The sequence below is a fragment of the Theropithecus gelada genome, chromosome 12, assembly GCF_003255815.1.
Source record: "Theropithecus gelada isolate Dixy chromosome 12, Tgel_1.0, whole genome shotgun sequence".
In the NCBI taxonomy this organism is placed as follows: domain Eukaryota; kingdom Metazoa; phylum Chordata; class Mammalia; order Primates; family Cercopithecidae; genus Theropithecus; species Theropithecus gelada.
Window position 1 is genome coordinate 15,364,914 of NC_037680.1, and position 27,574 is coordinate 15,392,487.

Consider the following 27,574-nt stretch of genomic DNA (forward strand, 5'->3'; position numbering starts at 1 on the left):
AAGCTCATCTTGCTTTTTGCATACTTTATTCAAAGTCAAGCTTCCTAGAGGCCTGAGCCGAAAAATGTGTTAAGAGTGAAAATAGTTTGCCATGGTCTGTAACTTTCAATATGTTATGATCACAATTATATCATAAAAACTATTAGGAACAAATACTGTAACAGCAAAAGATTGCTTATACATTAAGTAGACTAACCATCTTTCCCTTTACTTCTCATTTACTTCTTCATCCAAAATTTATTGAGACCTACTATGTGGCTGACATTGTGCCAGATGTTTTCGCAGTGTTATAAAAGACAAATCTCACCTTCATCATGGTTCATTATACTCAATGGCTACCAAATAATTTTTAGCCACAAGGTAATTTTCATGGCATCATACAGGTTATCAGGATGTTATAGTGCTAGACTCTCAGTTGTTACTTCAGTAAACATTCACTATGGAAAAATTGTGCTATAGAACTGTAGGTGAAAACTAGTGTTGGTGTTGTATACTAGGACACACTGGTTGGAGAATTCACTCTATCCAAAATTATAAAATTATAGGTCCTAATATAAAAGTTTCAACTCTCTTTTTTGTGTGTATGCATAGAGCAATGTATTTTCTGTTCCTTCCTGAAAATTTGTATTTTTAAATGCAAACTGAATACAGCACCAAAGCACAATCTATATAGGAAAAAGTTAATAAGATGACTTCAGCAAAATTAAAACTTTTTCTCTGCAGAAGACAGTGTTAAGAAAATGAAAAAAAAAAAAAAAGATTGTAAAAAGAAATTTTCAAATCACATGTGTGACAAATAATTTCTTTCTAGAATATATAAGGAACTTACAAAACTCAACAATAAAAAAAAACTCAATTAAAAAAATAAGCCAAAGATTTGGAAAGACTCTTCACCAAAGATATACAGATGACAAATAAGCACATGAAAAGATGCATCATTAGTCAATAGGAAAATGCAAATTAAAAATACAGTTTAATAACACTACACACCTATAAGAATGACAACAATTCAATAAAGAACAGAAAGAAACTGGTTATACCAAAGTGCTATTAAGGGTGTAGAACAGTTAGAGCAATGTAGAACTCTCGTACATTTCACCCTTGATTATTTTACTCAAGAGAAATGAAAACTTGTAGTCACACAAAATCTTACATAGCAGCTTTATTCACAATCACCAAAACCTGGAAACAACCCAAAAGTCGTTAAGCAGGAGAATGGATAAACAAAACCTGCTACATCCATACATGCAATGCTATTCAGCAACCCAAAAAGAATGACTGATTCATAGAGACAGTAACATGGATGAACCTAAAATGCACTTTGCTATGTGAAAGAAGTAAGACCTCAAAGGATACATACTGTATCATTTTTTATATATATGACATTCTGGGGGAGGAGGGAAGCAAAACTATAGGGACAATGCCTTATCAGTTGTTCCCAAAAGTTAGAACTGATGGGAAAGTATTGACTGCAGGGGGACCCCATAAGGGAACTTTTTAGTGGTGATAGAACTGTCCTGCCTCGTGATTTTGGTGATGGATACAAGACTGTGCATTTGCCAGAACTATACAACTACAAAGAGTGAATTTTATTGAATGTACATTAAAAAGCTATGTGTGATGATAAATAATGGAAATAATGGAAAAAAAGCAAATGTGCAACTTTTTCTACTAAGAACTTTAATGAAGTTTATGTTTTTTGACTTTGTTTTTCCATTTCAAGAAATCTATTCTTAGGAAAGTAATCAACGTGTTATGGTCAAGAATATTTTTGGGGTGTTATTTATCACAGAAAAATTGAAAACATCTTAATTGTGCAATTATAGTGAGGTAGTTAAATAAATTACCATACATTTCCCATGTACAGACATTAAAGTTATGTTTCTGAAGGTTAATTACAGAGATAAATGATTATTGTTTAGTGATGTGTTACCAATTTACTCTATTGACTTACCCAATCTAACTTAAAAGTTTTTATTATTTAACTATTTAAGAAACTTCTAGATAACTTGAAGTACTTTGTAAAGGTATACCTCATATTGAAGCTGGTCCAGATTCTTTTTTGCAGAGCTAGCTAGACAGCTAAATGAAATGAGTAATATTATTTCTGACTTTATAATCCTTTCAGTTCCTCTTATACTTTTCTAGCTAAGACAAAATTAGGATGGAGAAGAGACATAGTATCTTTAACTCAAATCATTTTTCTATTTGGAATGTCCTTTATCCCCCCTTTTTTTTTTTTTTTGAGACAGAGTCTCGCTCTGTTGCCCAGGCTGGAGTGCAGTGGCCGGATCTCTGCTCACTGCAAGCTCTGCCTCCCGGGTTTACGCCATTCTCCTGCCTCAGCCTCCCGAGTAGCTGGGACTACAGGCGCCCGCCACCTCGCCCGGCTAGTTTTTTGTATTTTTTAGTAGAGACGGGGTTTCACCGTGTTAGCCAGGATGGTCTCGATCTCCTGACCTCGTGATCCGCCCATCTCGGCCTCCCAAAGTGCTGGGATTACAGGCTTGAGCCACCGCGCCCGGCCTTTTATCCCCATTTTTACCAATAATAAGAAAACCACATTATGTATAAATAGTGTTTACAATTTTCTAAATGTTATTTTCTATTGCCCTCTTTGATCCATCATCAAACCCAATAATATAATCAGAAATGTTAGTACTGCCCTTCCCTCCACTTTTGGCAGGTATCTTAGGCCTAATAAGCTTAATAATTTTCCAACGTTATATTTTGATAAGTGTCAAAAGCAGAACTGAAATCTAGACGTCCCAACTACTCCTCAACTATTCTGTCCATTATAATGCACTGTTTACTTGCTGCAATATTTTCCTTTTGAAGAAGCATTTTCTACATTACAGAGCTCACTTTTTCATTTTATTCTTTTATTCTGGATTCATCTTCTGAAAATTATACAGAATTTTTCTGTAGAACTCTCATGAGAAATAAGCTTTCCACATTAAGTAGATGTCATCAGATCATATTTTGAGATGTTGCAGTCTGCTTTTTTCTTGTACACCTTCATGGGCAAGAAACCCTCCCCCTGTTGATTTCTGAGGCGTGCACTGGAAAAATTGGGATAATTATACCTCAAATACAAACATACAGACAAGAGTTAGTGCACAAAATGGAGCTCACATCAGAGACAATGAGTCCGGAAGTCAGTAATTCATATGCAACAGCCAGGCGTATAGAACAGTGCTTGGTAAATCCCACATAGCTCCCTTCAAATATCATAAAGGAAGGCCAAAGGACTAGAGTGTAGAGTGTTAGCATAAGCCTGGATCCCACATTGCTGGCTTCCTGGGTCAGAAATGAGGAACCTGGGGAGGATGTGGAGAAGACAGTAGATGGTGAGAGTCCCTGGCCCCTCTCATTCTGTGGATGAAATGCTGGGCTGAGGAAATGACAACTATGGAAATTTCAGATAGGTTAAAAGGAAACTGAAAGCAGAGAAAATGGTTCCCTGTGTTTAGGCACAGAGTGGGCCTGAGCTACATGCTACCCACCCTCCAAACCAGGTCCCCGAGGCCTGTTTATCATGTGGGGATGGTCCTGAAATTCCCGAATGCCCCTGTGTGGACTGTGGAAATGTTGGCTACTCCAGGAAACTAGGACTTGCTTGGAGTCAGGTGTAGGTGGCTGTGAAATATGTGGACCAGAAGAAAGGAAAACCGTGTCATGGACCCTAGAAATTCACAGTGGCTGCAGGTGCACTGTCAAGACTAGGTAATAATACACAAAGACCAATTTGATGGCAGTAACTCAGTTGGAGAACCAACAAAATTCACACAATAGTGTTCAACATTGTTACATACATGTTTCTCTGACCCTTGACTGCTGCCTGGAGAAAATGAGATAAGAGACAGAAGAGAAACATTGAAAACCTGAGATTGAGTTAACTCTGAAACATCGAGTTTTACCATCCAGTGCTAAGTTACTTTAAATGGATACCTTCTTACCCTGTTCTCATCCACCCTGACTACCAAGCTGAAAGGTTTATCAACAAGTTGGCATTATTTTTAGGAACAACAACAACAACAAAGTTTTTTCCTGCATTTTAGTTATAGTAATTTTCAAACTCTTTACACAAATATAAAATAGTGATTGCTTGCTCCTGGAATGTGTGACTGGACCGCCTCACACATACACTGAACGCCTCAATGTAACATTTCAGCACTGATGTGATTTGGATTTGTGACTCTACCCAACTCTACCAAATTCTCATGTTGAACTATAATCTCGAATATTGGAAAGAGGGGTCTGATGTGAGGTGACTGGAACATGGAGGCGGATATCCCCGTTGCTATTCTCTTGACAGGGAGTTCTCCTGTGATCTGTTTGTTTAAAAGTGTGCAGTATCCCCCAACCCCTACTTCCTCCTAACTCTGCCCTGTAAGGTGTGACTGCTCCCCCTTCTGCCATGATGTAAGTTTCCTGAGGCCTCTCCAGCCATGCTTCCTGTACAGCCTGTAGAACCATGAGCCAATTTAACCTCTTTCCTTTATAAATTACCCAGGCAGTTCTTTATAACAGTGTGAGAATGAACTAACACAACCACTAAGATGTTTTGTTAGATTTTTGCTTGATTTGTTGTTTTTGAGCACCTGCAGTTTGCTCCTAAATCATAGAGTCTGTTTCTGCTCTTTGGCATCTCCTCTCACCTTGAGTAACACATAGTACGCTATTCATGTACTAAAGGTGTGATCATACTTACACTTCACTGACTTTCCACTGGATTGATCCTTCTGTAGCCAGGTACATACATTGTCCTGAGAGAGAATAGAACGCTTGAGTATCAGTAGAGCATCATGATTAAGAAACATACTCTGACTGGGTTGTCCATGTCCAAATTCAAGCTCCACCATTTACTTGTGTTTGTTTCTACACAGAATATTTAACTTACCCAAGACACAGTGCCTTTATTAATAAAGATAGTTCCCACAAAGGACTATTGTGAAATTTAAATGAATTAATATAGATGATTTACTTGGAGCAGAAACTGACATCTATTAAGTACTATGCATGTGTTTACTGATATTAATGCTTTGAGGGTTAAATAAACTAATACTTGTAGAACATAACAGTATGTTTCTGGGTACATCCTAGGTGATCAAATTGTTAGCTACTATTGTGGTATTATTGTATGTTGAAGAACTTTGTATACCTACCCAGTTAGGCTTCTGAAACAAACAGCTCACCTGCCACACGGATGCCATTTTAGCTAACTCCTGGCCTTTGTAATCATGTTTATTTGGAAATACTGTTTCTTATTGTTTATTATTGCTATTATTTCTTATCTCAAGTATTTTCTTTTTAATGTCTCTTTTGGGTTTTCCTCCCATGTTCATTTTAGCCTTTGCTCTATGGTCTCTTTCTTTACTTCTATCAGCTCTTAGAACTTCGTTGTTTTTCACTTTGTGAGCATCTTTACATCATTATTATATTTTTTGTCTGTGTTTGTGTAATTTAGCTCACCATACATTGTACAGTCTTTGCTGAATCTCCCTACTTGAGTCTTTACTTATGTGGCCTTGTATTCTATCACTTCCTCCATCTCTTCATTCTGAACTCTCTTTCATCTACTTATCTTTTCTATGTTTGAAAAGCATTGTATAATTCCACCCCATGCCATGATGCAGTTCCAAAATAATCAAGGTGCCCACTCTTCTGGGCTTGCTCCCCCCATGCTAGATTTACTGAGGAGCTGATAATGAATTGTGTAGAGTCCCTTATTCATGGTTTGGTATTATCTAAAAGTAATGTAAAGAGAAAGATACATGTGAGATATGAACCAGAAAGCAACACAACCCCTAATGGATAAGAACTGAGCTTATTACATATTGCAGATCTGCTTTCCAAACCCAGCTCAGATACTGGCTGTGTAAGGAAAAAACTTTGAGCAAGTTTTTTAACTTCTTCATGCCTCAGGTGTAACAATAGTGCCAAGCTAATTATATTAATATGAATATTCAGTGAAATACTGCATGTGATGTGGTTAGCTAGAGTTTAATCCACTCTCAGCTTTCCCAAATATCAGATGCTGTTGTTATTTTATTGCAGTTGTTGATGTTGTTTTTGTTACTATAATATTTGACATCAAGTTTCTTTATGTATCTTCTTATATGTGTGAGCTAAATAGACAAATATGCTTCCAATTCTGAAACTAGCAAGAGGAGACATTAACTGTGTTGTTGGCAATATTAGGATATTGTAAATAGCTTCTGTTTTGCCCTTAGCTTTTGTTCCATATTTTATTGGTTCTGAGTATAAACATTTCCTTAGCTGGTTAGGGTCTCAATCCAGAAGTGGCCAGGGGCTACTTGCTTTTGACGACATAATATTTAGATTTTAAAAATGGAATTAAATGCATGTGAGTTCCACTAAATTTGCTACGTACTGTCTGTTGATATCTTACTGAGCTGTGGGCAAGCATTTAATCAAGGTTTATTGGCATTCTTTTCTTAGATTTAAATAGGACATAAAATTTTATGACATGTAGAGTATTTTCGATAACTGTTTCGTTATTTTCCATAGTGTAATAGCATACAAGAGGAAATATCAATAAAGTACCTAGTATGCATTATTTTTGGACGAGTAAGGTAGTTTGAAGTTTGTATCATAACAAAGTGTTGGTCTACTTTTCAAACTACACTGTGGATTCATGGTTTTCTAGGTTTTTTTATTTTCTTTGTCTTTCTATTTTGTTCATATCTTTATTTTTTCTTTCTCTCTTTGGACACCTGTACTCTTGGGTCAGAAACTAAGAATTATAGACTATACTGTGTGTTTATTTTTATAAAATATACATGCTATTTATATTTTATTTTTAATTGATATATACATTTGAACTGAAAAAAGAAACATTCTTAAGTGATCTTGAGTATATTTATGTGTTAGGAATCTTTGTCGTGTCCAAGTGCTTTTGATTCTGCTGAGAATGGGCAGGTATTAGAAGAGTAGTGTGAACTGTCGCCAGGGCCTATTCCTGTGGATATCTATGCCACAGCCCCCAGAATCACCAGCCAGCAAAATTGAGTGATAAATGTGACTCCAGAATTCCACTCCTAGATGTATATCCCAAATAAGTAGAAACAGGTATTCAAACAAGTATATGCACATGCATATTCATAGCAGTAGTATTCATAGTAACCAAAATATGGTAACAGCCCAAATGTCCATCAACAGATGAATAAACACATTTCAGTATATACATACAATGAAATATTGTTAATTCATAAAATGGAATGAAGTTCTGAAACATGCTGTAAGGTGAATGTGGCACCAAAATATTATGCTTAAAGAAGCCAGATGCAAAACATCACAAGCATATATAAGATATTCAGAATAAATAAATCCATAGAGACAAAAAGAATGTAAATTGGCAGTTTCCAGAGGCTGCGGGGAAGAGGTAACAGAAACTGCTCAATGCATATGGGGCTTTGCTTTTGAGTGATTAAAATATTTTGTAACTATTGTGAATGTGCTAAATGCCACTGCAATGTTTACTTTAAAACAGTTAATTTTATGTTATGTGAATTTCATCACATTAAATTATTTTTCAAAATCCCAAGTGATACGGTCAAAGCAGCACCATGTTCCTTTTTCCCAGAATCATAACTGGTTTAAATAAGTCTATTCCACGAGGAGAGAACAGGGAGTTTACTGTTATTGATCCCTGGGAGCCTGGTGAGTGCTGGGAATAATTGTATAGAGTCTTTTTGAAAGATGAATTCAATTTCCCTCTTAAATGCATTCCATTTTATTATGACATTAGATTATCTGAGCTTGTGAAATTCACTTTTAATGGCTAAGCTTTTGAACTATGTGGGGCTTTATTTTCCATGCTTGCCTGAGATTTCCATGGTCTCATTGATCGATCCAAGAAAATAAAAACAGGAAAGCATAAATGTTCCTCTTCTGAGATGGGTTCTCTCTGCACAATGGGAAGATAATTATACCAATGTATATGGGCAGATGAGGTTATTTAGGCTCAAGTGCTTTATTTTTGGCTCTTAGATGGTTCAGATTAGCCAACCATGTCAATAAAAGGATCCGTATAATTATAAGGTTTTAAATATTTTATGTAAACCAATCTGTGAAACTGTTGATTGTCATTTGTACACAAATATGAATAGTAAAGCAAGTGCTCTCCATGACTGTGACATAAATATCTAGATTTCAGATGAAGACCATTTGTTTTTTTTTTGTGGTATATGTCTTTGCAAAGACATTTTTTAAGGTTCTCGTATATTGAGAACTCACAATGTGTTAGATACCTTGATATGTATGTTGAATAAATGAATCCTAATCCTTAGAATAGCTCTAAAAGGTAAATGTTATTATTTTATTCCTACAAGTGACATAATTGATGTTCAAAAATGTTAAGTGATGTCCTTAAGTGAGTAAATGTTGGTAGCTACAATTCACCTTAATACACTTCATTGAGTCTGGCTAGACACATTGCAGCTTAGACACCATTGTGCAGTTTTTTTTGTTTGTTTGTTTTTTCAAGATTTCTTTTAAAATAACTCCCACAGGAATTACAGGATGCTTATGACTATTAGTTTGGCTTCCCTGAAGTTCTGATCTATTTGTTCACTTTTCTGAATTAGCCTGTATAGCCAAACTATCAAAAGGTTGGTGTTGGTGGGAGTATTGACATTAAAGTTCACTGAGGAAATAGGTGTATCAGCTTATAAAAAGTCTGAGATTTTAAAAAGTATTTGAGCACCTGAAGTGAATACTGAGAACACTAAACGTAATAACAGGGAGGATGGTAAATTTTGGGTCACGGGAAACCTGAGTAACTGGGAACTTAAGGAAGGCAGAAATATAATAAAACTTACGTTTCTGTCTAGATCAGTTGGAATTTGATGTCAAATAACTCCTCCAAGATAGGCTTTCTCTTTTCATGACACACCTTCAGTGTTAACTATCTTCCAGATACCTCATATTTTCCTACGTAACCTTTGCTGATCCTTCCAACGCCTGAAATACCGTCCATCCTTGCCACAAGTGCTCAGCCTTTTTGTTTCCCTTATTGGAGGGAACCATGCCAATCCCCTGAATCACTAAAATATTTTACGTTTGAATCACACAGTTGCAACTTGACATTTACTTTTGGGCTTGGTTTTACTTTTATGTGTTAATAGCTCATCTTCATCATTAATCATGAGCTCTAGAAAGATAAGTAACAGTCAACCCATCTATTTTTATCCCATCATATGTCTTGGACATAGTATTTACTCATCAAATAGTAGTTGACAGTTTTATAGTTCTTTAATGTAGAGTTTTCTCAAAGCATACTCATAAAAGTACCATTTCTGAAAGAAAGAGACAGATGCTCTTCAAAAAGTATGGCCCCTGATCAAATACAGATGAAAAGCACTACATCTCATTTCCCTTCTAGGAAACTTACAATATATATTGGCATTTTCAACACTGAGAATTTTTTCAGCAATGAAACCAATGTTACTATTTTTAACCCAACATTCCCCACCTTTCCCCTTACTTTTATTCATAAAACCCATAAACAAATATCTTGTTCCTCAAAATGTTTATTGCAAGACATAGCTTTAAAATATGTTGTGTATAGATTATGTTAATAATATTCACAAGTATGGAAATTAAATTTTGATTAGATGTAGGTTGGGCCTTTTGTTTGGACTGCGTGCTTCTATACTTGGGAAAGTGCTGTATTGGGGGTGTGTGTGTGTGTTTGTGTGTGTGTGTGTGTGTTACACACAGTGTGGACTCAACCTGGAAATAGATTGAGACTGAAGAGAGAATTATTGGAACTGGTCTTTCAGCTTGATTATCTGCTAGAACCTCTATTACTTCTCATGATATGCTTGAAAAGCTTTATTTGTACCTCAAGGGCAATGATCCTGGTCTCATTTACAAATATGAATACAGATATTAGCTGTGCACTATCTTCTCCTTCAGGCAGTCTTGCTGACTGTCAGCTTGTTTTATTTACTTCCTCAGAAAAAGAATATCCATCTCCTTGGAATTAGACACAGCATGGTTAATGGGAGATGCAGAAGTTTTAGAGTCAGAGAGTTCGGGTTTGCTCCCCAGCTCAGGCCCGTGTAAGCATGAGCAAAGTTTCATCTCTGAGCCTCTGCTCTGAGCCCTCATCTATGAGATGAGATGGATCACACTTGCCATTCAGAGTTTCTTGTGAGGACTCAATAACATATGCAAAGCCTGAGTGATATATGCAAAACACAGTGCCTGGCACAAGGAGATGTTTCAATAAATACTAGTCCCCTTCACATTTATTTTTTTGTTTCAGCCAGATCATGACAAGAGAATTTCAAAGCCATAAAGTCATACAAACAAAACTGCCTCTCTCGTATAGTTGCCATTTCACATTTTATGTTGTTATTTCAAACAATAAATGATGTCACTATTCTTTGTGTCCTCTGTTTTTATGAGGAGACTGTGAATGAGGGGAATAGTAAGAGTTGAGTTATTATCTATAAAAGAGGAATATTTGAATTCTAATAATATCAAATAAATAACCTGAGAGTTTTAAGAAGCCATTGTAGTCATTGAGATATTTTTCCGTTACTTAGAAATTATCCCTTTAGTCCTAACATCTGTTAATTATAAAACTCCATTATTTTATAGTTTCTGAAAAATCATGTTCTATGGTATGGTATCAAAGGATTGTAAATAGTATTTATAGAAAGGCACTGAGGCAATAGCAAAATTGAGGATCCTTGACAACTGGTGTGTTTGTGCAGTATTTTTGAGTATAGTTATTTTTGGTTTAGCAATGCATTAGATTATTCAAGGGGGAATAGTAAATGTATTAGGGAGAACTTCAGACTGGCTGTCAACTCTATGTCAACTTGTTAACATAACTTTAGCCACAGGTCCAGTTTCATGTTAGTTTTGGATAATTTACCACCATGAAAAAGGAGAACAAAAGAGACATTATGTGATAATCTTGCATAAGGTTGCATATTTGGAGGTGAATGTACCCAAAAGAAAGCTAGAATTATAAAATTCCTTTTAATTTAGTAGATTAGAAGGCTCAACATAAATTGTGGTTTTCAGGTGAACGGACGGCTCTGACTTCCATTTTGAAGAAAAGCATATACTTGTTATATATGGTTGTCCGTAACACATCTACCACACGAGTCTTCAGCCATCCATGGCTCAATTGTTTCTGAAAGAAGTCAACTTTGTCTCTATGAAGGATTACAAATGGGAGTTTTGCTGCAGTCTCTACCTTTCTAAATGCCAAATTATCTCCTGGCAGTTTTTTCTGATGTAAAGATTGTGAATGGCTGAAGAAACTGTCTTCAGCCATTTGGAAATAATGAAATTGGATTGTCTGACTCATCCGAGAGTCTATGGATGCGTGTGTGTCTGGTCTTCCTGCCAGGGGATAGCACATTGTCAGGTATTATTTCAGAGTTTAACGAGGGGCTCTCTTCTCCAAACTTTAACAGATATTTCTGGATTCATTTTTTTTTTTTTTTGGTAGTTTAAACTGAAGTAATAGATAAAGCAGTGAGCCTAACTGTTCCTTGGACTGGCCTTGATTGTGCATTAATCACCAACTGTCTTGATCTTGTTGATTGTAGGGGAAGAGGTATCAGGGAGTCTTTGCCCAGTACCACCTCCTCCTGAGAGGAAGGCTTGTGAAATTCCCTGCCGAATGGACTGTGTGGTGAGCGAGTGGACGGAGTGGTCAGCCTGTTCCCAGTCCTGTTCAAATAAAAACTCAGATGGGAAACAGACCAGGTCAAGAACTATCCTGGCACTGGCTGGGGAAGGTGAGTAACAGAAAATGTTTTCACTCTGGATGCATTAGCTCAATTATTATCATTTTTCCTCATTGGTGATAGAGAAGTTTGTATGGAGGAAATAGTCACACATAGATGATATCTCTATTCCCTGAATCCAAGTTAACCGTTTCATTTCCCTCTATGCTTTTTGCTTTGATCCTCTAGTTTAGCTATGCTGGGTTCACCCATTTACATGAATTGCTTTACCACATACCTGGGTATGGACCATGGCAATCAGATGGATGTTATTTTTCAATACCCTTCTTAGACAAGAAGGCAGAGTTTGGTTGACACACATCCAAACTGAAGATAGCTTGTGCAGTTGGGAACATAATTAGACTATGCTTAGTAAAAAGAGCTTCAAATTAATAATCAGGAGACATGGCTTCTCAACTGGGAACTGCCACTAACATCTGCAAACTACCTGATCCGTGCATGCTGGTATCCTGTTCTGTCATGCCAGCATTCTGCAGGAGGGGGGCACAGCATGAAGACTGTGAAAATGGCTTTGATGAAGCTAAAAAGTGCTATGAGAATATAAGCAGGTGACATCAGAACAAATTACAGGAGCAGCTGTTCCAGTAATTTACGGTGATGGTCTCTATCTCCAGCACACGTCATTTCTTTCATGCCCTCCCTTGGCTTTTTCTGCCCATGGCTCAGTTAGAACAGCAGGACAGCATGGCCACTGGCTGTGAGAAACTACTTTTTAAGTAAGTTTCTGTTCTTTGATCCTGAGAAATGGGGCCAGGGTCAAGATAAATGAAGATTTTCATATTCTTAAAGTGAAGTTGGTTTCTGCTCTTTTCTTTTATATTTCTGGAAGGGGTGAATGGGAAAAAAAATCAAGAATAACAAAACCAAGGTCACAAATCTTGGGCATTTGGCCCACTGAATAAACCATTAAAGTGTGGAAGAGTAGGAAAAGATCAATGCTTTAGATAAATACCACTTTTTATATGGAAATAAAAATGTTGTGAAAAGGGGAATAATGAAATTGGATTGTCTGACTCATCCAAGAGTCTATGGATGCATGTATGTCTGGTCTTCCTGCCAGGGGATAGCACATTGTCAGGTATTATTTCAGAGTTTAAGGAGGGCTCTCTTCTCCAAACTGTAACAGATATTTCTGGATTTCTCAAATTGCAGTGAAATGCACTGCTTGATAGAGGATAGGTGTCTTAAAATGGTTCTCTTAGAAAAATAACGCCTTTCCTAGGAAAGGAAGACCATGCTGCATAAGGGGTATGTGTGTGTGTGTGTGTGTGTGTGTGTTTTGTGTGTGTGTTCAAGATAATATCACTTCGAAGTCATAGACTATTCTAACTAATACATGAAGCATAAAAAATATTTTTTGAAAAGTAGATTTCTTTGGAGTTTTATCTCAGAGATACATGCTGCAATGGTGGGCAATAGAGTCAATTAATTTTAAAATCTAATTGATGTGGACTGCCGCTTGTTATTTAGTGAAAAGGAACGCACAATATTATCCTCAGTTGTTGCTCAGGACAAAAATCCCTGTTCTTAGATTGGAAAGAACAGCACAATGGCTCACGTCTTTGGAAGGCTATGTCAGCAAAGCTATTTCTCTAGACCATAAAAACAGCAGAAATAACAAAAACAAGAACAGCAACAACAGCAACAACTATGTCTTATCTTTTGTTCTTATTTTTGGCAGGTGGAAAGCCATGTCCCCCTAGTCAGGCTCTCCAAGAGCATCGTTTGTGTAACGACCATTCCTGTATGCAACTTTACTGGGAGACATCACCTTGGGGCCCTTGTTCTGAGGACACATTGGTAACTGCCCTTAATGCAACCATTGGCTGGAATGGAGAAGCCACGTGTGGTGTAGGCATTCAGACTCGGAGGGTCTTCTGTGTCAAGAGTCATGTGGGACAAGTGATGACCAAAAGGTATTATTAGCCTGTTACTGAAAACGCATTTGATTATTTCATGTTGAGTATTTTTAGTTGAAAGCGTTTATCAAGATATAGATATTTCTGGGTCTCTGATAGAGTAAGAGTGTTTGTTGTTGCTGTTTGACTGTTAAAGATTAAAACATGTGCCTCAAACAAGGATAAACACAGCTATGGTATGTATAGTTGGTACATTTATAATATGTATTAATATATCAGTACATGGATAAAAATGAATAGTGTCCGCAAACATTGAATGTGTTTGAATAATCAAACAAATTTTCTAGAGCTGACCTCAGTATTTTTTACTCTTCTCAAATCACATAAAGATGAGGTCAACATAAAGCTAGGTTCTGTGCTTTGCATTAAAGGGTTGTGTCTTACTCTTCTTTAGACTCCAGAGATCTTTCCTGCATTAAATAGATACATCCATACTACAGCCATTCTAATTAGACTAAACGAATCCATGCCCTCGGATGGCTTACAATCTCATGCATGTTATACTCTCTGTACATGGAGATATAAAATGTTTTAAAGACAGTAGGAAAATATGGGCTTGGAAACTAGGATATAGATGTCAAAAAAGATCAAGAACAACTGCAAATGATGGGAGGAAAAAAAGTAATTGACTGAAGAACTGGCTGTGGGAGTTTTATCACTAGATCAAATGAGGAGATGTATATTTTCCTAAAGTTCCTGTGGGAAGGCTGATAAAGAAGAAAACAGAAGGGCCCTATGCATTATAGAGAGACTTGTGACTAGTCTATCTGGAGAGATTCCTAGTGGCCATATTCGGAGACCCTACTCCAGGCACAGGGTGTGGGACACTAGGATGAGCTGCTGCCAGCTTTGGTCTAGCGTCATAAGCTAGGCAACACAGAGTGCCTCCCCAGGGATTTTCAAGCTGGTAGAAGGAAACTTATTTTTTTCTGTTCATGATACTCTAAGCATATGAGCTGAGAGTTGCCATAGACAAGGTCAGGTCTTGTGGAAAAAGTAAAAGGAGAGATTCATTCTGATGCTCAGGAAGAAACAGATACGCAGTTGGAACAAATCCTGGCAGCACTGAACCGTGGTCCTGTCCCTACTGACTACACCCTGCCCTCCATGGCAAAATATGAAAATACATTCAGTGTTCTGCCTAGTTCAATTTAATTTGTGTTTCTCTTATGAGCAATGGAAACACTGAATAATTTCATCTGGGGAACCACGGTGAAGGGCTCTGGGCTTGATCCACACTGTCATGGAAGCCACTTTGGCCATGTGTAAGGAAAGTCATGCAAGCTCTGTTATGGGAAATGAACTGCTTATGGTGGATAGAGTGCAGACTGGCCAGACACTGCCCAGAGCTTGTGTTAGAGCATCTGATGAGCGGATGGTTTTGCAAATACACATGGAGTCATGTATTTGCAACTCACACTCTGACATGAAGGGAAGCATAGACTGGAACGTCTCACCTTTCTCTTCTCCTAAATGTGGCTCCCAGAGTTCTAGGATTGGATGTGCTTTCTTGTGCCAACCCCAGTCTAGCACAGCATCTGGCAGGTAGTTAGTATAAACATTTCTGGAATTTATGAATGAACTAAACCTATGTGTAGAGGAGTGATAGGTTTGCCAAGGATTGGATATGAAGATCAAGGGAAGCTGATGTTTATCTTTTGCTTCAAGAAAAACATTTAATCTCCCATGATAAATTTTGTTAAAGAGGACTGTCATGAAAAGTAGTGAACATGTCGTACATATGACCTGCTGTTTTTAGCTCATAAATACTGTTTTTGCTCTAGAACCTAACTCTACATTGCTAGCAGTGTTTTTGGAAATGTCAACTTGTATCAGTTGTATTTTTCAACTTGCCTAGTAGCCATAGCACCACGTGGATTGATTGGACCAATGAATCAATGGAAGTTATAGACAAATATGGACAATAACATTCAGTATCACCTGCTTCAGGTGATAACCTAGGTCATGAGGTTATGGTAAGGTTCTGTAAGCTTTATAAAGGTGTTATGCAGACATGAGAACTCCTTTTATCTGAGAAGAATTGAAGCCTAGAAAATGTTTATTTTTATGACCTAAATTTTCAACTGCTTAAGAAAAGATGCACGAAAGATTAGAATGAATGTAAAAATAAAAATAAGTATGGCTTAGATGTAGGAGTAACCCTACATAAAATGCAGCAAACTATTATTCTTTATAGTGATGAAAAATTTTAGCATGTCTGAAGCCCAATCTCCCTTCCACAAAGCTTTTCATCTTTGAACCACCATGACAGGAAAATTCACTGGACATGAATGTAACTTGTTTGTTTTTTAGCAAAGAGGTGTTAGAATTGAGACTAATACCTATTCCATGAATTATCATCATATTTTAAAGGGCTATTCGGACAGAAAAAGTTGAGTTATATGTTCAAATCAGCGTCTATTTCTTCTTGCATCATCATTATTACTTTAAATAACAGTTTTATGAAGGTTTCTGAGCACGTCAGCTTACTCAAATGTTAAAGATGATTAAGAAAAAAAATCACAGGAACAGAAGTGTGTAGTTTAAAACATAATTCCTAAGCTAATATGCATTTGTTTTAAAATGTACATAAGTGAGACTGAAATATTATTATTATAGTAAATCATCTCCAGTTTTGCTGTGGTTTACCAGCACAGAAAAATCAATTGTACAGATGTTTTCCCTAACATACACATACAAATATAAAGACATTGCTAATTACTGTCTGTACTGTTAATGAGGCTGGAGACTTAACAACCTAGTTTTAATTCTTACTGTATGTCTCCAAATAATCCTGTTAAACATGAGCATCCTGAATTGACTTTAGTGAAATTAATTAAAATTCTTGAGGTTAATGAGATTAATTGAGCTAAGAAAATAATACCTAGTGTCCGGTGAAGCACCAGGGAGATTATCAGCAATTTAAAGTATCCTTTGCTATGCCTCCAGAAATATACTTTTGCTCTTTTTCACATGAAAGTCATTGCAGTGGGAAAAGATCCCCTGTCATATGTGAAATCTTTGGGATGGGGATAGAGAAATGGAAAGGAAGAAGAAAATACCCTGGACAAAAGTAGCCTTCAGAAAAGAGAAGGAAGCATGACTCCATGGAACATGTGGATCAAAATAATGTTATATCTAAACCCACTGCACTGAGAGGCATAGAGTTTCTCGCAAGTTCTTGTGTCCCTGGGTTAGTGTTTTGGTTTCCATGTAATTGTACAGGTGAGACTGTTACCATTGTACGAGTGATAGAACTGATCGTATCAGAAAATGAGAGCTACCTGGGCACAACTGAATCAGAGTGAGAGCTTGTTGGGATCTTCCTGAAGTTGTGTTTGGTTTTGTTTTACTATTCAATGCTTTTCTTTCCCCAGTGGCAGTGTACAAAAAAGAATGATAATAAAGATTGAAAACACATGACTCAAAGCCTTTCAAAGTTCCTGATAAGGTGCTTTCTGCCTTTAATGTGAAAACAACTGGCATTTTGTGAGATATAGCAATAAATAGCTCCATTTAAACATTTAATGTTTAAAAGCTTGGCAGGTTTCCCCATCTAGCTGAGTGAGATGAATACATGAGTTCCTGGGTCAGATGACTAATCCTGGAGGCATAGCTAAAAAACAGCAGGTCTTTGTAGCTCAATGTGATATATTTCAGCACAGTGCTTATAAGAAGCTGAAGCTGGCCAGGTGCAGTGGCTCACACTTGTAATCCCAGCACTTTGGGAGGCCGAGGCAGGTGGATCACCTGAGGTCAGGAGCCTGAGACCAGCCTGGCCAACATGGTGAAACCCCATCTCTACTAAAAATACAAAAATTAGCTGGGTGTGGTGGCACATGCCTGTAATCCCAGCTACCTGGGAGGCTGAGGCAGGAGAATCGCTTGAACCTGGGAGGTGGAGCTTGCAGTGAGCTGATATGGCACGCCATTGCACTCCAGCCTGGGCAACAAGAGAGAAACTCTGTCTTAAAAATAAATAAGTAAATAAAACTGAAGCCTACAATGAGGCCAAGAGACAAGAGTTATAGAACATTCCAGTGCAAGTGCAGAAAAATATATTCATCGAAATGGAATTCATTCCCTTTTATGGAGAGCATTGCTAATCCAAAATCAGAGTATTACATGAAAACGGGAAGTTAAATTTTGACAAAAGGCAAGGGGCCATATATGCTTACTAACTAAAAAGTGAATCCGTCTGTTTCTCTGGGTTTCAAGGCTTCAGTTTTGTTGAGGAAATAGCTGGAGAAATAAGCCTAATATTCCCCAGGGATTTATTTGTCTTCAGGCTTCAATAGCACAGAATACTATTCAATCATTCACTTACTGTTACTAAACATTTACACTGAGCTAAATATGGGATAATATGGGATTTTTAAGACATGATATAAAATGTAATTCTACCATCAAGGCACTCGAAATTAGTATATGCACAGCATGTGCATGTATGTACACACACAGCATCAGCAGCCCAAAAGTTATCAAAAGTCTTTTCTCTGTCAGTGACAGTACAGTGATACAGAAAACCAACTTTACTGTTTTAAGAAATTGGGGTGCACCTAGGTTGCTAATAGCCAAAGACTATTTTTGAGTACTATGAGAAAATTTATGGAAATTGGAAATGTGACGATGCATGAAAGGATAGACAACGTATAGATATATAGGAAGAGAAAGTTGAATCCCTGAGGAAAAGGTAAACCTCATTGGCAGGGGAAGTGACAAAAAGACAATTTCAGTTGCAAGAAAATATTTGGCCCTTATCAAACCCAAAATAACTTTCATTTCCAGGAAAGCCCACAGTTCATGTCTTCTGTAGTAGCACTGTAACCTAAGCTTGACCTTTGCTCTTGAGGGAATGATACTCTTTCTTTTGGACTTGAGAGAGAAAGGGCCATATCACGGAGAGTTCAAGTATTACTCAGTGAGTGTTTATGGTGAATGATGCCAATAAAGGATCAATAAAATGGACAATATCAGTTCCCTAAAAGAGATTAACTCCTACTCCTAATTGAAGCGGGTAAAGTTCCTGAGATAATTAGCAAGTCTCTATAGAAAGTTTGAAGTGTTGCACCACAAAAATTTCCAGGCTGTTTTATGAATGTTTGAGGGTTGGGTGGGTCCATGTGGGAACCCTTGTGACTCCTGGGCACAGGAAGTCGGCATTGCTCAAGTTGTGTTTTCATTCCCAGCTATCTACCAGGAGAGGTTGAAGAGGAGTTAGAATAAATGGCAGTTCAATTCATTTTTAGAAGACCTTAAAAAATTAATAAGAGACTTAGGAATGATTTTAGTGTTTTCTTATCTTGACTAAAGTATGATATAAATTTTCCTTACCAGAGTAGCTTGTTTAAATAACACTATATCCTGATAATGACAGTCATCTTTCTTTCTCTTGTTATGCTCATTGAATCAATCTATTTGATGGATGACTTGTGTGTGTATGCATGTCTTAAAGATAGTTAATAATAATGCCACTAATAAGAATGAATTCATGAGCCTTTTTTTCTGAGTATATATCTTTTAATTTTAGTTAATTTTTATCAAAGTGTTACATGTTTTATTGTATAAGTAAAATAATAGAGGGACTGATGGTGGAAAGCAGTAGGTTCTTAACCACCTCCTCCTCTACTTCATATCCTACTTCCTTAACACAATCACTTTTTAAAAAAATAATTATAGATCCACAGCGACTTGCAAAAATTGTACAGAGAGATCCTATGTACCCTTCACTTAGCTTCCCCCAGCTATAACATCTTACATAACCATAGTACATTATCAAAGCCAGAAAATGTATTTATATAGCACCACCACTTTTTAACAGTTGCTGAATTTTTTTTCTGTCTCTCTCTGAATTTTGATTGGGAAAACAGACACATAGTTCACCAATTGTAACTATAAAAAGGTGAACAGTTGGAAGCCTTATGCCACCCCGGCTCTCATTCACCCACTTCCCTCCTCCTTCCCTGTCACCAACAACCACTTTATTCATTCCTCATCTACCTCCCCTATATCTTTATGTGGATACAAGCAAATTCAAGTGTATATCTCTGGCCCTTTTCCCTTTCTGGTGTTTACCTCCTAACTCTAAATTATATATTTTTCAGCTCTGCATTTATCAATTTAAAATTGTCATTCCGTGGTTTGCTCCCATGAAAGTAATCAACCTCAGCTCATTTTCACTAGTTCCTCTCCTGACTCCTCCCAGAATGTTGGCATTCTGTTGTTTGATTACAGTAGTACTTTTGATCGAGTTCCTTAGAACCTTTGTCAATGTCAGTTTGGGCTGCTATAAAAAAAATACCATAGACTGGGTGGCGGAAACAAAAACACGTTTATTTCTGACAGTTTTGGAGGCTGAAAGTCCGAGACCAGTGTCACCTCATGGTTGAATTCCAGGGAAAGCCCTCTTCCTGGTTTGCAGGCGGCCACTTTCTTGTACCTTCACATGGTGGAGAACACAGCTTGGTGTCTCTTTTTATAAGGGGCACTAATGCCATTCATGAGAGCGCTAGCCTCATGATCTAATTATCTCCCAAAGGCTCCACCACCTGATGTTTTTACTTTGGGGGTTAGGTTTCAACATACAGATTTTGGGAGGGACACAAACATTTTGTTCATAATGATTTTGTTTCTTATTTCATTTCTGTTTAGATCAACTCTCTGAACACCTGCTTTGTTGGAGGAGGACATCCAGTGTTCATCCTCTCTCCTCTTTCTAGCTCTCATCCTGTACTCTCTGTGACCAGAATGATGTTTTGGAATATGTTATCCCAAAACAAAATTTATTCTTCTGTGTTTTACCTATGCATTGTTTCTAAAATGTTAACACTATGAAAATGCTTTCAGATTTATAATTATGTAAGTTGATGAGGTCTGATGTCAGTCAGATTCCTATCCCTTCTTAGATGACCCATTTTTCTTCCTTTTTGCCCTTATGACCCATTTTTCTTCCTTTTTGCCCTAACAGTTATTAGTTTCTGTTCTGCCCTCCCTCCTTACCTCCCTCCCTGCTTTTTCTATCACTCTCTCTCTCTCTTTCTTTTATAGAGATAGGGTCTTTATTGGCCAGGCTCTGGAGTGCAGGGGTGTGATCATAGTTCACTGCAGCCTTGAACTCTCCTGGGCTTCAGTGATCCGCTGGTCTCAGTCTCCAAAGTAGCTAGGACTACAGGCATGTATCCCCATGCCCAGCTAATATTTTTTATATATTTTGTAGACACAGGGTCTGGCTGTGTTGCCCAGGCTAGTGTTTAACTTCTGGCCTCAAGCAATACTCCTGCCTCAGCCTCCCAAAGCATTGGGATTACTAGTTTCTCCTCTTAACGCTTTCTTTGTGTTTGAAATTTGGACAGTCCCTGTATTTGTATGTTGGTCATTTTGTGTACACTTCCTGGGTTTTTCACTCTGAATTATCCCTTTTTCAATTCTGTAGTAGTTTAGTCCATTATTTTCTCATCAATTTTCTCTTTTCCATTTTCCTGTGTTCTCTCTTACTGGAAGTCTATTAATTATCTGTTTAAACTTGCCAGACTGGTGTTTATTCAATCATAATTTTTTCAGGTGCTTTGTCTCCATGAAGCTTTGGGTCCATTACTTATCATTTCAACACCTCAGCTTATGATATGAAAATGAAGATTATAGTGCTTGTCCTTGCTGTTAAGAGTAACTGAAAGAATGTAGGCAGACTACTTAACTCGGCACTGGCTATCTGATACAGAGCTCACACTATTAAACTTTATACACACTGCATCTCTGTTCTTTATATGAAACTTATGGGAAACAGAATTTAAAAACCAAATGTATAGTGTAAAGTGCTTTCCTGTTTTTCTTCTTGGTGTAACACTGTTGTAGAATATAATACATGTGATTTTTAGCCGTCTCTACTCTAAAAACAAGCAAGCAAACAAACAAAAACTTGCTTGCTATTTGCTGAGACTTTAGTTTTCCAAATAATTATGAATCCATTAACTATTTATATTACTTTCTTCCCAAGTCTGAGAATTAAATTAATTATCAGCAAAATAATAAAATCAAGATCTTTTTTCTTGTTAATGCTGGCTAGTGTATTTGTTATTAACAGGTTGTCATATTTTGCTTCTTCCAACTTTTCAGTCTATGTGTTCTGTGTGGCTGAGTGTGGTGGCTCACACCTGTAATCCCAGCACTTTGGGAGGCTGAGGAGGGCAGATCACAAGGTTGAGAGATCGAGATCATCCTGGTTAACATGGTGAAACCCTGTCTCTACCAAAAATACAAAAATTAGCCAAGCATGGTGGCGCGCCTGTAATCCCAACTACTTGGGAGGCTGAGGCACGAGAGTCACTTGAACTTGGAAGGTGGAGGTTGCAGTGAGCCGAGATTGTGCCACTGTACTCTAGCCTGAGAGACAGAGTGAGACTCCATCTCGAAAGAAAGAGAGAGAGAGAAAGAGAGAGAGAGAGAGAGAGAAGAAAAGAAAGGAAAGAAAGGGAAAGAAATACCTGTTAATCATTTAAGTAGTCTAGAATTCTGTTAATGATCAAAGATTCCTAGTATTTTTTAGTGACCATCAAAGATTTTTATTTCCCGATATATTTTTATATTTCTTTTATAATCCTTTTCTTGTAGAATATTGCTAATTTGATATATCACCCTGAATAAAACGTATAAAACAATATTTCAATTTTTTCCATCTGAAAAAGATAAAATTAGTTGATGCTGATGGTGAGACACTTTCTCAGCACTCATCTTTCATTGGTTTCAGAGGTTATTTTTAAACTCGTGTAGTGAAGAGTTATTTTGGTCTCTAGGTCAAGAGAGCTGAGGTCTGCTTCAGGCTCTGCCTCCAGCTTTGGCAAGTAGCTCCACCTTGCCAAAGCGCTCTTTGGCAAGAGCGCTTGGGCAAGTAGCTCCACCTTCAGGCATCTTTCTTCCCTCATCTGTTAAAGGAACATGAGGGCCTTAATATTTTCAGTTCTAAAATTCTGTAGTTCTATGTTCAATGACTTAGTCTCTCAAAGAGGCATTGACATGGTCTCTTCACATTGACAGATGTCCAGATTCTACTCGACCTGAAACTGTGCGCCCCTGTTTTCTCCCATGCAAAAAAGACTGTATTGTGACTGCTTTCAGTGAGTGGACACCCTGTCCAAGGATGTGCCAAGCAGGTAGGTGGATGCTGCGTTCTTAGTCCTTTCTTCCCTAACCTGATTATTTCTCCACAGCTAAGTAAGTGAGAGGTTGTGGAATGCAAGCACCTTTTTTTTTTTTTTTTTTCCTCTCATTTGCCTGTTATCCTGGAAACAAGTTTGGTAAAGTTTGTAAATGAAATCTTGTATTTCGAGATCTATCAGAGCCTGGAAGAGAAAACATATTCTGTTATTTTATATCGTAATTCCACCTGTATGTATTGCAGAAGTATTCATCTTCTGCTAACCCCAATGTGGCATTTTGAACAGTCATTTCCATGTGATTCCTTATAAAGCATCATCACTATCACAGTTTCTATGTGGCTCGTGTGTGTCTGGACCCCAGTTCCAGGTATCCTCATTAGAATATAGGGCTTGAATACAATGCTCACATCACTGATGAATATGAGTACATGGAGTACAAGAGCAGATACATTATGAAGTGTTCAACAAGTACAGAAATTGGCAATATATGATTTATATTTCTTTATTCTTAATGGTGATACTTTATACATCTGGGTATATTTGAAGGGATTTAATCCAGGATACTTAGTAGTGAAGTCCTAGATGAACACATAGGAGTATATGCTAAAGTGACTCCCTCTCTTAGAACAGATCTTTTCCCCAAAGCTTACTGCAGCTCCCTAATGGGCTAGTTCATGTGAAGATATAATTAATCCTCATCTCAAAACTCCATTTTGGCCTAAGATCTAAAGTTAATAACTTGGTCCCTCTCTCCTAGTCTCAGACACTAGCCTTGGTCCTTTGGATCTTACCATTGCATGGTTACAAAAGGCAAATCCAAGAAAAGGAAAGACAGAAAGAATATTACCTCTAATGCCCGGAGTTCAGTGAGTCTCATCCACTGATCCCTGGACTTCTCTGGGCAGCCGTGTCCTCTCAAGCAGGGCATGGCTCTCTTGCTGCACCAGCTTCCTGGAAGAAGAAAGAAGAAAGTATGCAGTTCTGCAGAGAGAGAACCTGTCAGAGGTTTACTTTCCTTGGATAATTCCAGCTGTGTGCATCTAAGATCCTTCACATGCTCTTTGACTCACATATCTATGGCAGCACTTCATGAGAGTGACATGAAAATAAGGCCAATATTGACATAGATCTGATGGTCTTTCAAACACCTCTCAGTGATTGAAAACGGAGCTGTGGCACCTGTTGAAAATTATCATCTTTGTATTGCAATGGTGGAGCACCAGCATGAAGTTTTATAACTATGGCATTTCATCTTCTTGATGATCATTTGTCACAGAATTAATATAGTAGCATACAATGAGATTTGCTTATGGATAGAATTGGAAATAAAAACATTGAATAAGAAAGTGCTTTGAAAATACAGTGCTTTATTTAATCTTTTGACAGGTGGAAACAACAATCTCTTCTAGAAACTCTCCAAAACTTGTTTTTTTCTGAGTGAAGATCCAAAGTAAATGAACTGAATGAACAGGGTTTGTTAAATAGCCAGGGTAATGTCATTTCAAAGCAGGCAAGGATAGAAAAGCTTCTGTCTCTATTCTGAACCATTTGAAAGACAGCATCTAGGAGGCTGACTTTGGGAATTTTAATGATAATGTACCTAAAGACGTTTCAGGCTCTTAAAGATAAATACTGAAAAGATGCAAGGGAATAATATAATCTATGATGATGCAGTTTTGTTGATGTTTAGCTATTTATTTTAACTTCTTATTCATGAGAGTTTAGTACAATTCCTGTTAAATTGTTATAAAAAGAGGCAGGATTTAAGAGAATACGTCGTCTTAAACGTATTTAAGCAGCCAGAAACTGGTGTTGGAGTTTCTGAAGTCTCTTGATACATAGGGAAGCAGATTGACTTTGTTGAGTCAGTGTGCCCTGGTGACCAGAGATTACTTTAGCCACTGCTAGTCCACCTATTCTACATTCAAGAAATTCTCTCTGCTACTAGAGAGTCTTTTCCTAGCATTGGGTAAAGGCAGCAGAATCACAGGCATGTGAAATAATTTGTTCCTCAAGCAACTTTACATTTTACTCCAATTTCCAGAGATTCAATTAGTTGTTTAAATCATTGGCATTGTAATGAAAATAGTTCTAAGTCTCTGTGGTCCCTCCTTGCAGCCAACTTTTCAAGCCCAGATAATTCTTTTCACAGCTTGGCAGTCAGGGACCAACAGAGGCAAAGATTCAATTTTCAGATTTCTTCCAGCTTTCCATTTCAATCCTATTTACCCTAATTTTTAGGTTATAGCTTGGGACTAAGATATTATTAAGTAACCATGGGTTAATTAAAGGACACTATAAGAGGGGGAAAATTTTGGAGGAAATTGTATCTGTAAACCTATGGTTCTCAAACTTTATTGCATTTGAATCACCTGGAAGCGTTACTAATTTGCAGATTTCTGGATCCATGACTAGAAATTCTGATTCAATAACTATGGGGTGGGTCCCAAAAATTTTCAGTTGTAAGAAGCTAGGGCCCCCTGAAGAGTGACCCTCCTCCTCCTCCTCTCCCTCATTCTGATGAACGCCATAGATCCATGAACAAAACTTGCTTTAACTCTAGACATATGGCCCTTCTTTCAGCTTCTTGAATGTATCATGTTTTTCTCCCAGTTCAAGAGTCTGTACATTGGTGCATATGAGCATGGATGCTGGAGCCAGATAACTGTGGTTGCATTTTCATGTTTGCTCTGTGACAGATATATTACTTAATGTCTCTTTGCCTCAGTTGTCTAATTTGTAAAATGGAGGTTAATAATAACACCTGCCTATAAAGAAAGCACTTAGACCACCTCCTGACACCGAGTAGGTACTGGGCAAGTGTTTGTATAGTTGTAGAGTTTGTACCCACTGTGCATGAGGCTGGCACTCCACTCTCTTCACTGCTCTTCCTTCCTAGGTCCTCAGCCTGTGTATCCACAGAGACCCGCCTTTTCCCTGGAATGCTGCTCTCATCTACCAGACTACCGTAGATCCCCCCACATCCTCCTCCATTAAGTAGATTATCCCACGTCGTCCTATTCATCCCCTTAACTTATCTTTTCTTGTTAGAGTTGCCCCTACTAGATTTTAAGTCCATGAATACGAGGACCACTTCTGCCATCTTCACAGCTGGATATTCTAAACCCAGCCTAGTATGGGGCATATAGTTGCCACTTAATGCATATATTTTGAATGTATAGATGTTCTGTAAAGAGATAGAAGAGTGTGGATTAAAATCTAGGCAGTGGATTTTGTGTCCTTGAGAGTGTCCTACAACAGACTTTTTGGGAAATGGTGTCCTAAAACAGTACTTCTCAAACTTGAATGTACATACAAGTCCCCTGGGGATCTTACTGATTGCAGATTCTAATTCAATAGACCCAAATGGGGCCTGAAATTGTACATTTCTATAAGTTCCCAGGTGATACGTATATGCTGGGTATAAAGCTCTGAGTAGGGTTGGGTTCATTAGAAATTTCTGGGCAAGGCAATGTCCAATCGAAGTTGTAAAGTGAGAAGCATGGACTGGGGACAGACCAGCAAGTGGGGACAAGATGGGAGGTGAAGGGGAGTGATTAAAAGTGGTTTAACTTAAACTGAGAGATCAGGAAAAGATCCAGGAGGATGGACCTGAGCAAGTGGAAACCTCGACTAATGAAGACAGAAGAACTCCTTTTTTTTTTTGTCTTGCAGCTGTGACTTCAGGTTGGGTCATCAAAGTTGAGAAGTGGTTATGTTTGTGGTCCTCAAAGTTAACTGCACAATGGAATCACCTGAAAATGTCTAAAATATACTGATGCCTGGAATCTACTCTAATACATTCTGATTTAATAGGTTTGTGGTAGCAGCCAGGGAATCACTGGATTATGCATATCCCAAACCACATTCATTCTAAACCTCTCAGAAGGCCAAGGTTGTTTAGGGGACTGAGTGCACCAGCAGTGATTTGTGACATAGCAATGGATGAATTGCATCAGGTTTTGTTTTGTCCTGGCTTGATTCAAGAGCTAAAACCTTAAAACATAAAGGTATTTTCAAGTCATGGACAATCTCAAGCCATGCTTATGATCTTCTTGCTCCTCCTCTTCTAAGTCTTTCCTTAAAGGATCAATGATAGTCTCATATTTTTCTAAGCAAACCAAAGATCTATCAAGCTTTGGCCTGTTGTGGCCTGTCTAATTGTTGAGTCCTTGTAATAAATTAACCAAATGATCAAGCACCGTTTCCTTTGTACTTTTTTTTTTTTTTTTTTCTGTTTTCTTCTATTCTTTTTTCAGCCTACAAAACAAATGCCTGCCTAAAGTATCCAATGTGGTCTAATTAAGAATAGCAACAGCTCCCTTACTGCAACATTTCTCAGCCCTTAGTTTTGTCAATGGACTGATGTCTGAGCCTCACCCCAGCCCACCCTAGTCAGAATGTCTTTAGGTTGAAAGGATATCTGCGATACTAAAATTCTTCATAGGTAACTTATAAGTGGTGAAGGGTGAGAAATGCTCATTTAATGCCTAATATTTTACAATATGTTTTTACGTACATTTTGGCCTGTTATAGGAGATCACTGATAATTGTTTGCCGAGGTAGTGTTGGAATTAATTATGTTGGCCACTGCTGTCATCACTGTCATTCCTCATTTTTTCACTTTAAGATCACAAATCAATATTATCCTTTGAATGATTTATATCAGAGAATCTTTAAAGAGCCTCACTGCATATTTTCA

General features: G+C 37.6%; 1 protein-coding gene across 1 annotated transcript in view; it reads left to right on the forward strand.

Moving 5' to 3' along the window:
* THSD7B (thrombospondin type 1 domain containing 7B) overlaps positions 1-27,574 on the forward strand; it is an 886,725-nt gene that overhangs the window by 451,925 nt on the left and 407,226 nt on the right. Inside the window, exons 8-10 of the mRNA XM_025405082.1 lie at positions 11,601-11,792; positions 13,483-13,717; positions 22,751-22,866. Coding sequence (XP_025260867.1) covers positions 11,601-11,792; positions 13,483-13,717; positions 22,751-22,866 — 543 coding nt within the window. The remainder of the gene's footprint in view (positions 1-11,600; positions 11,793-13,482; positions 13,718-22,750; positions 22,867-27,574) is intronic.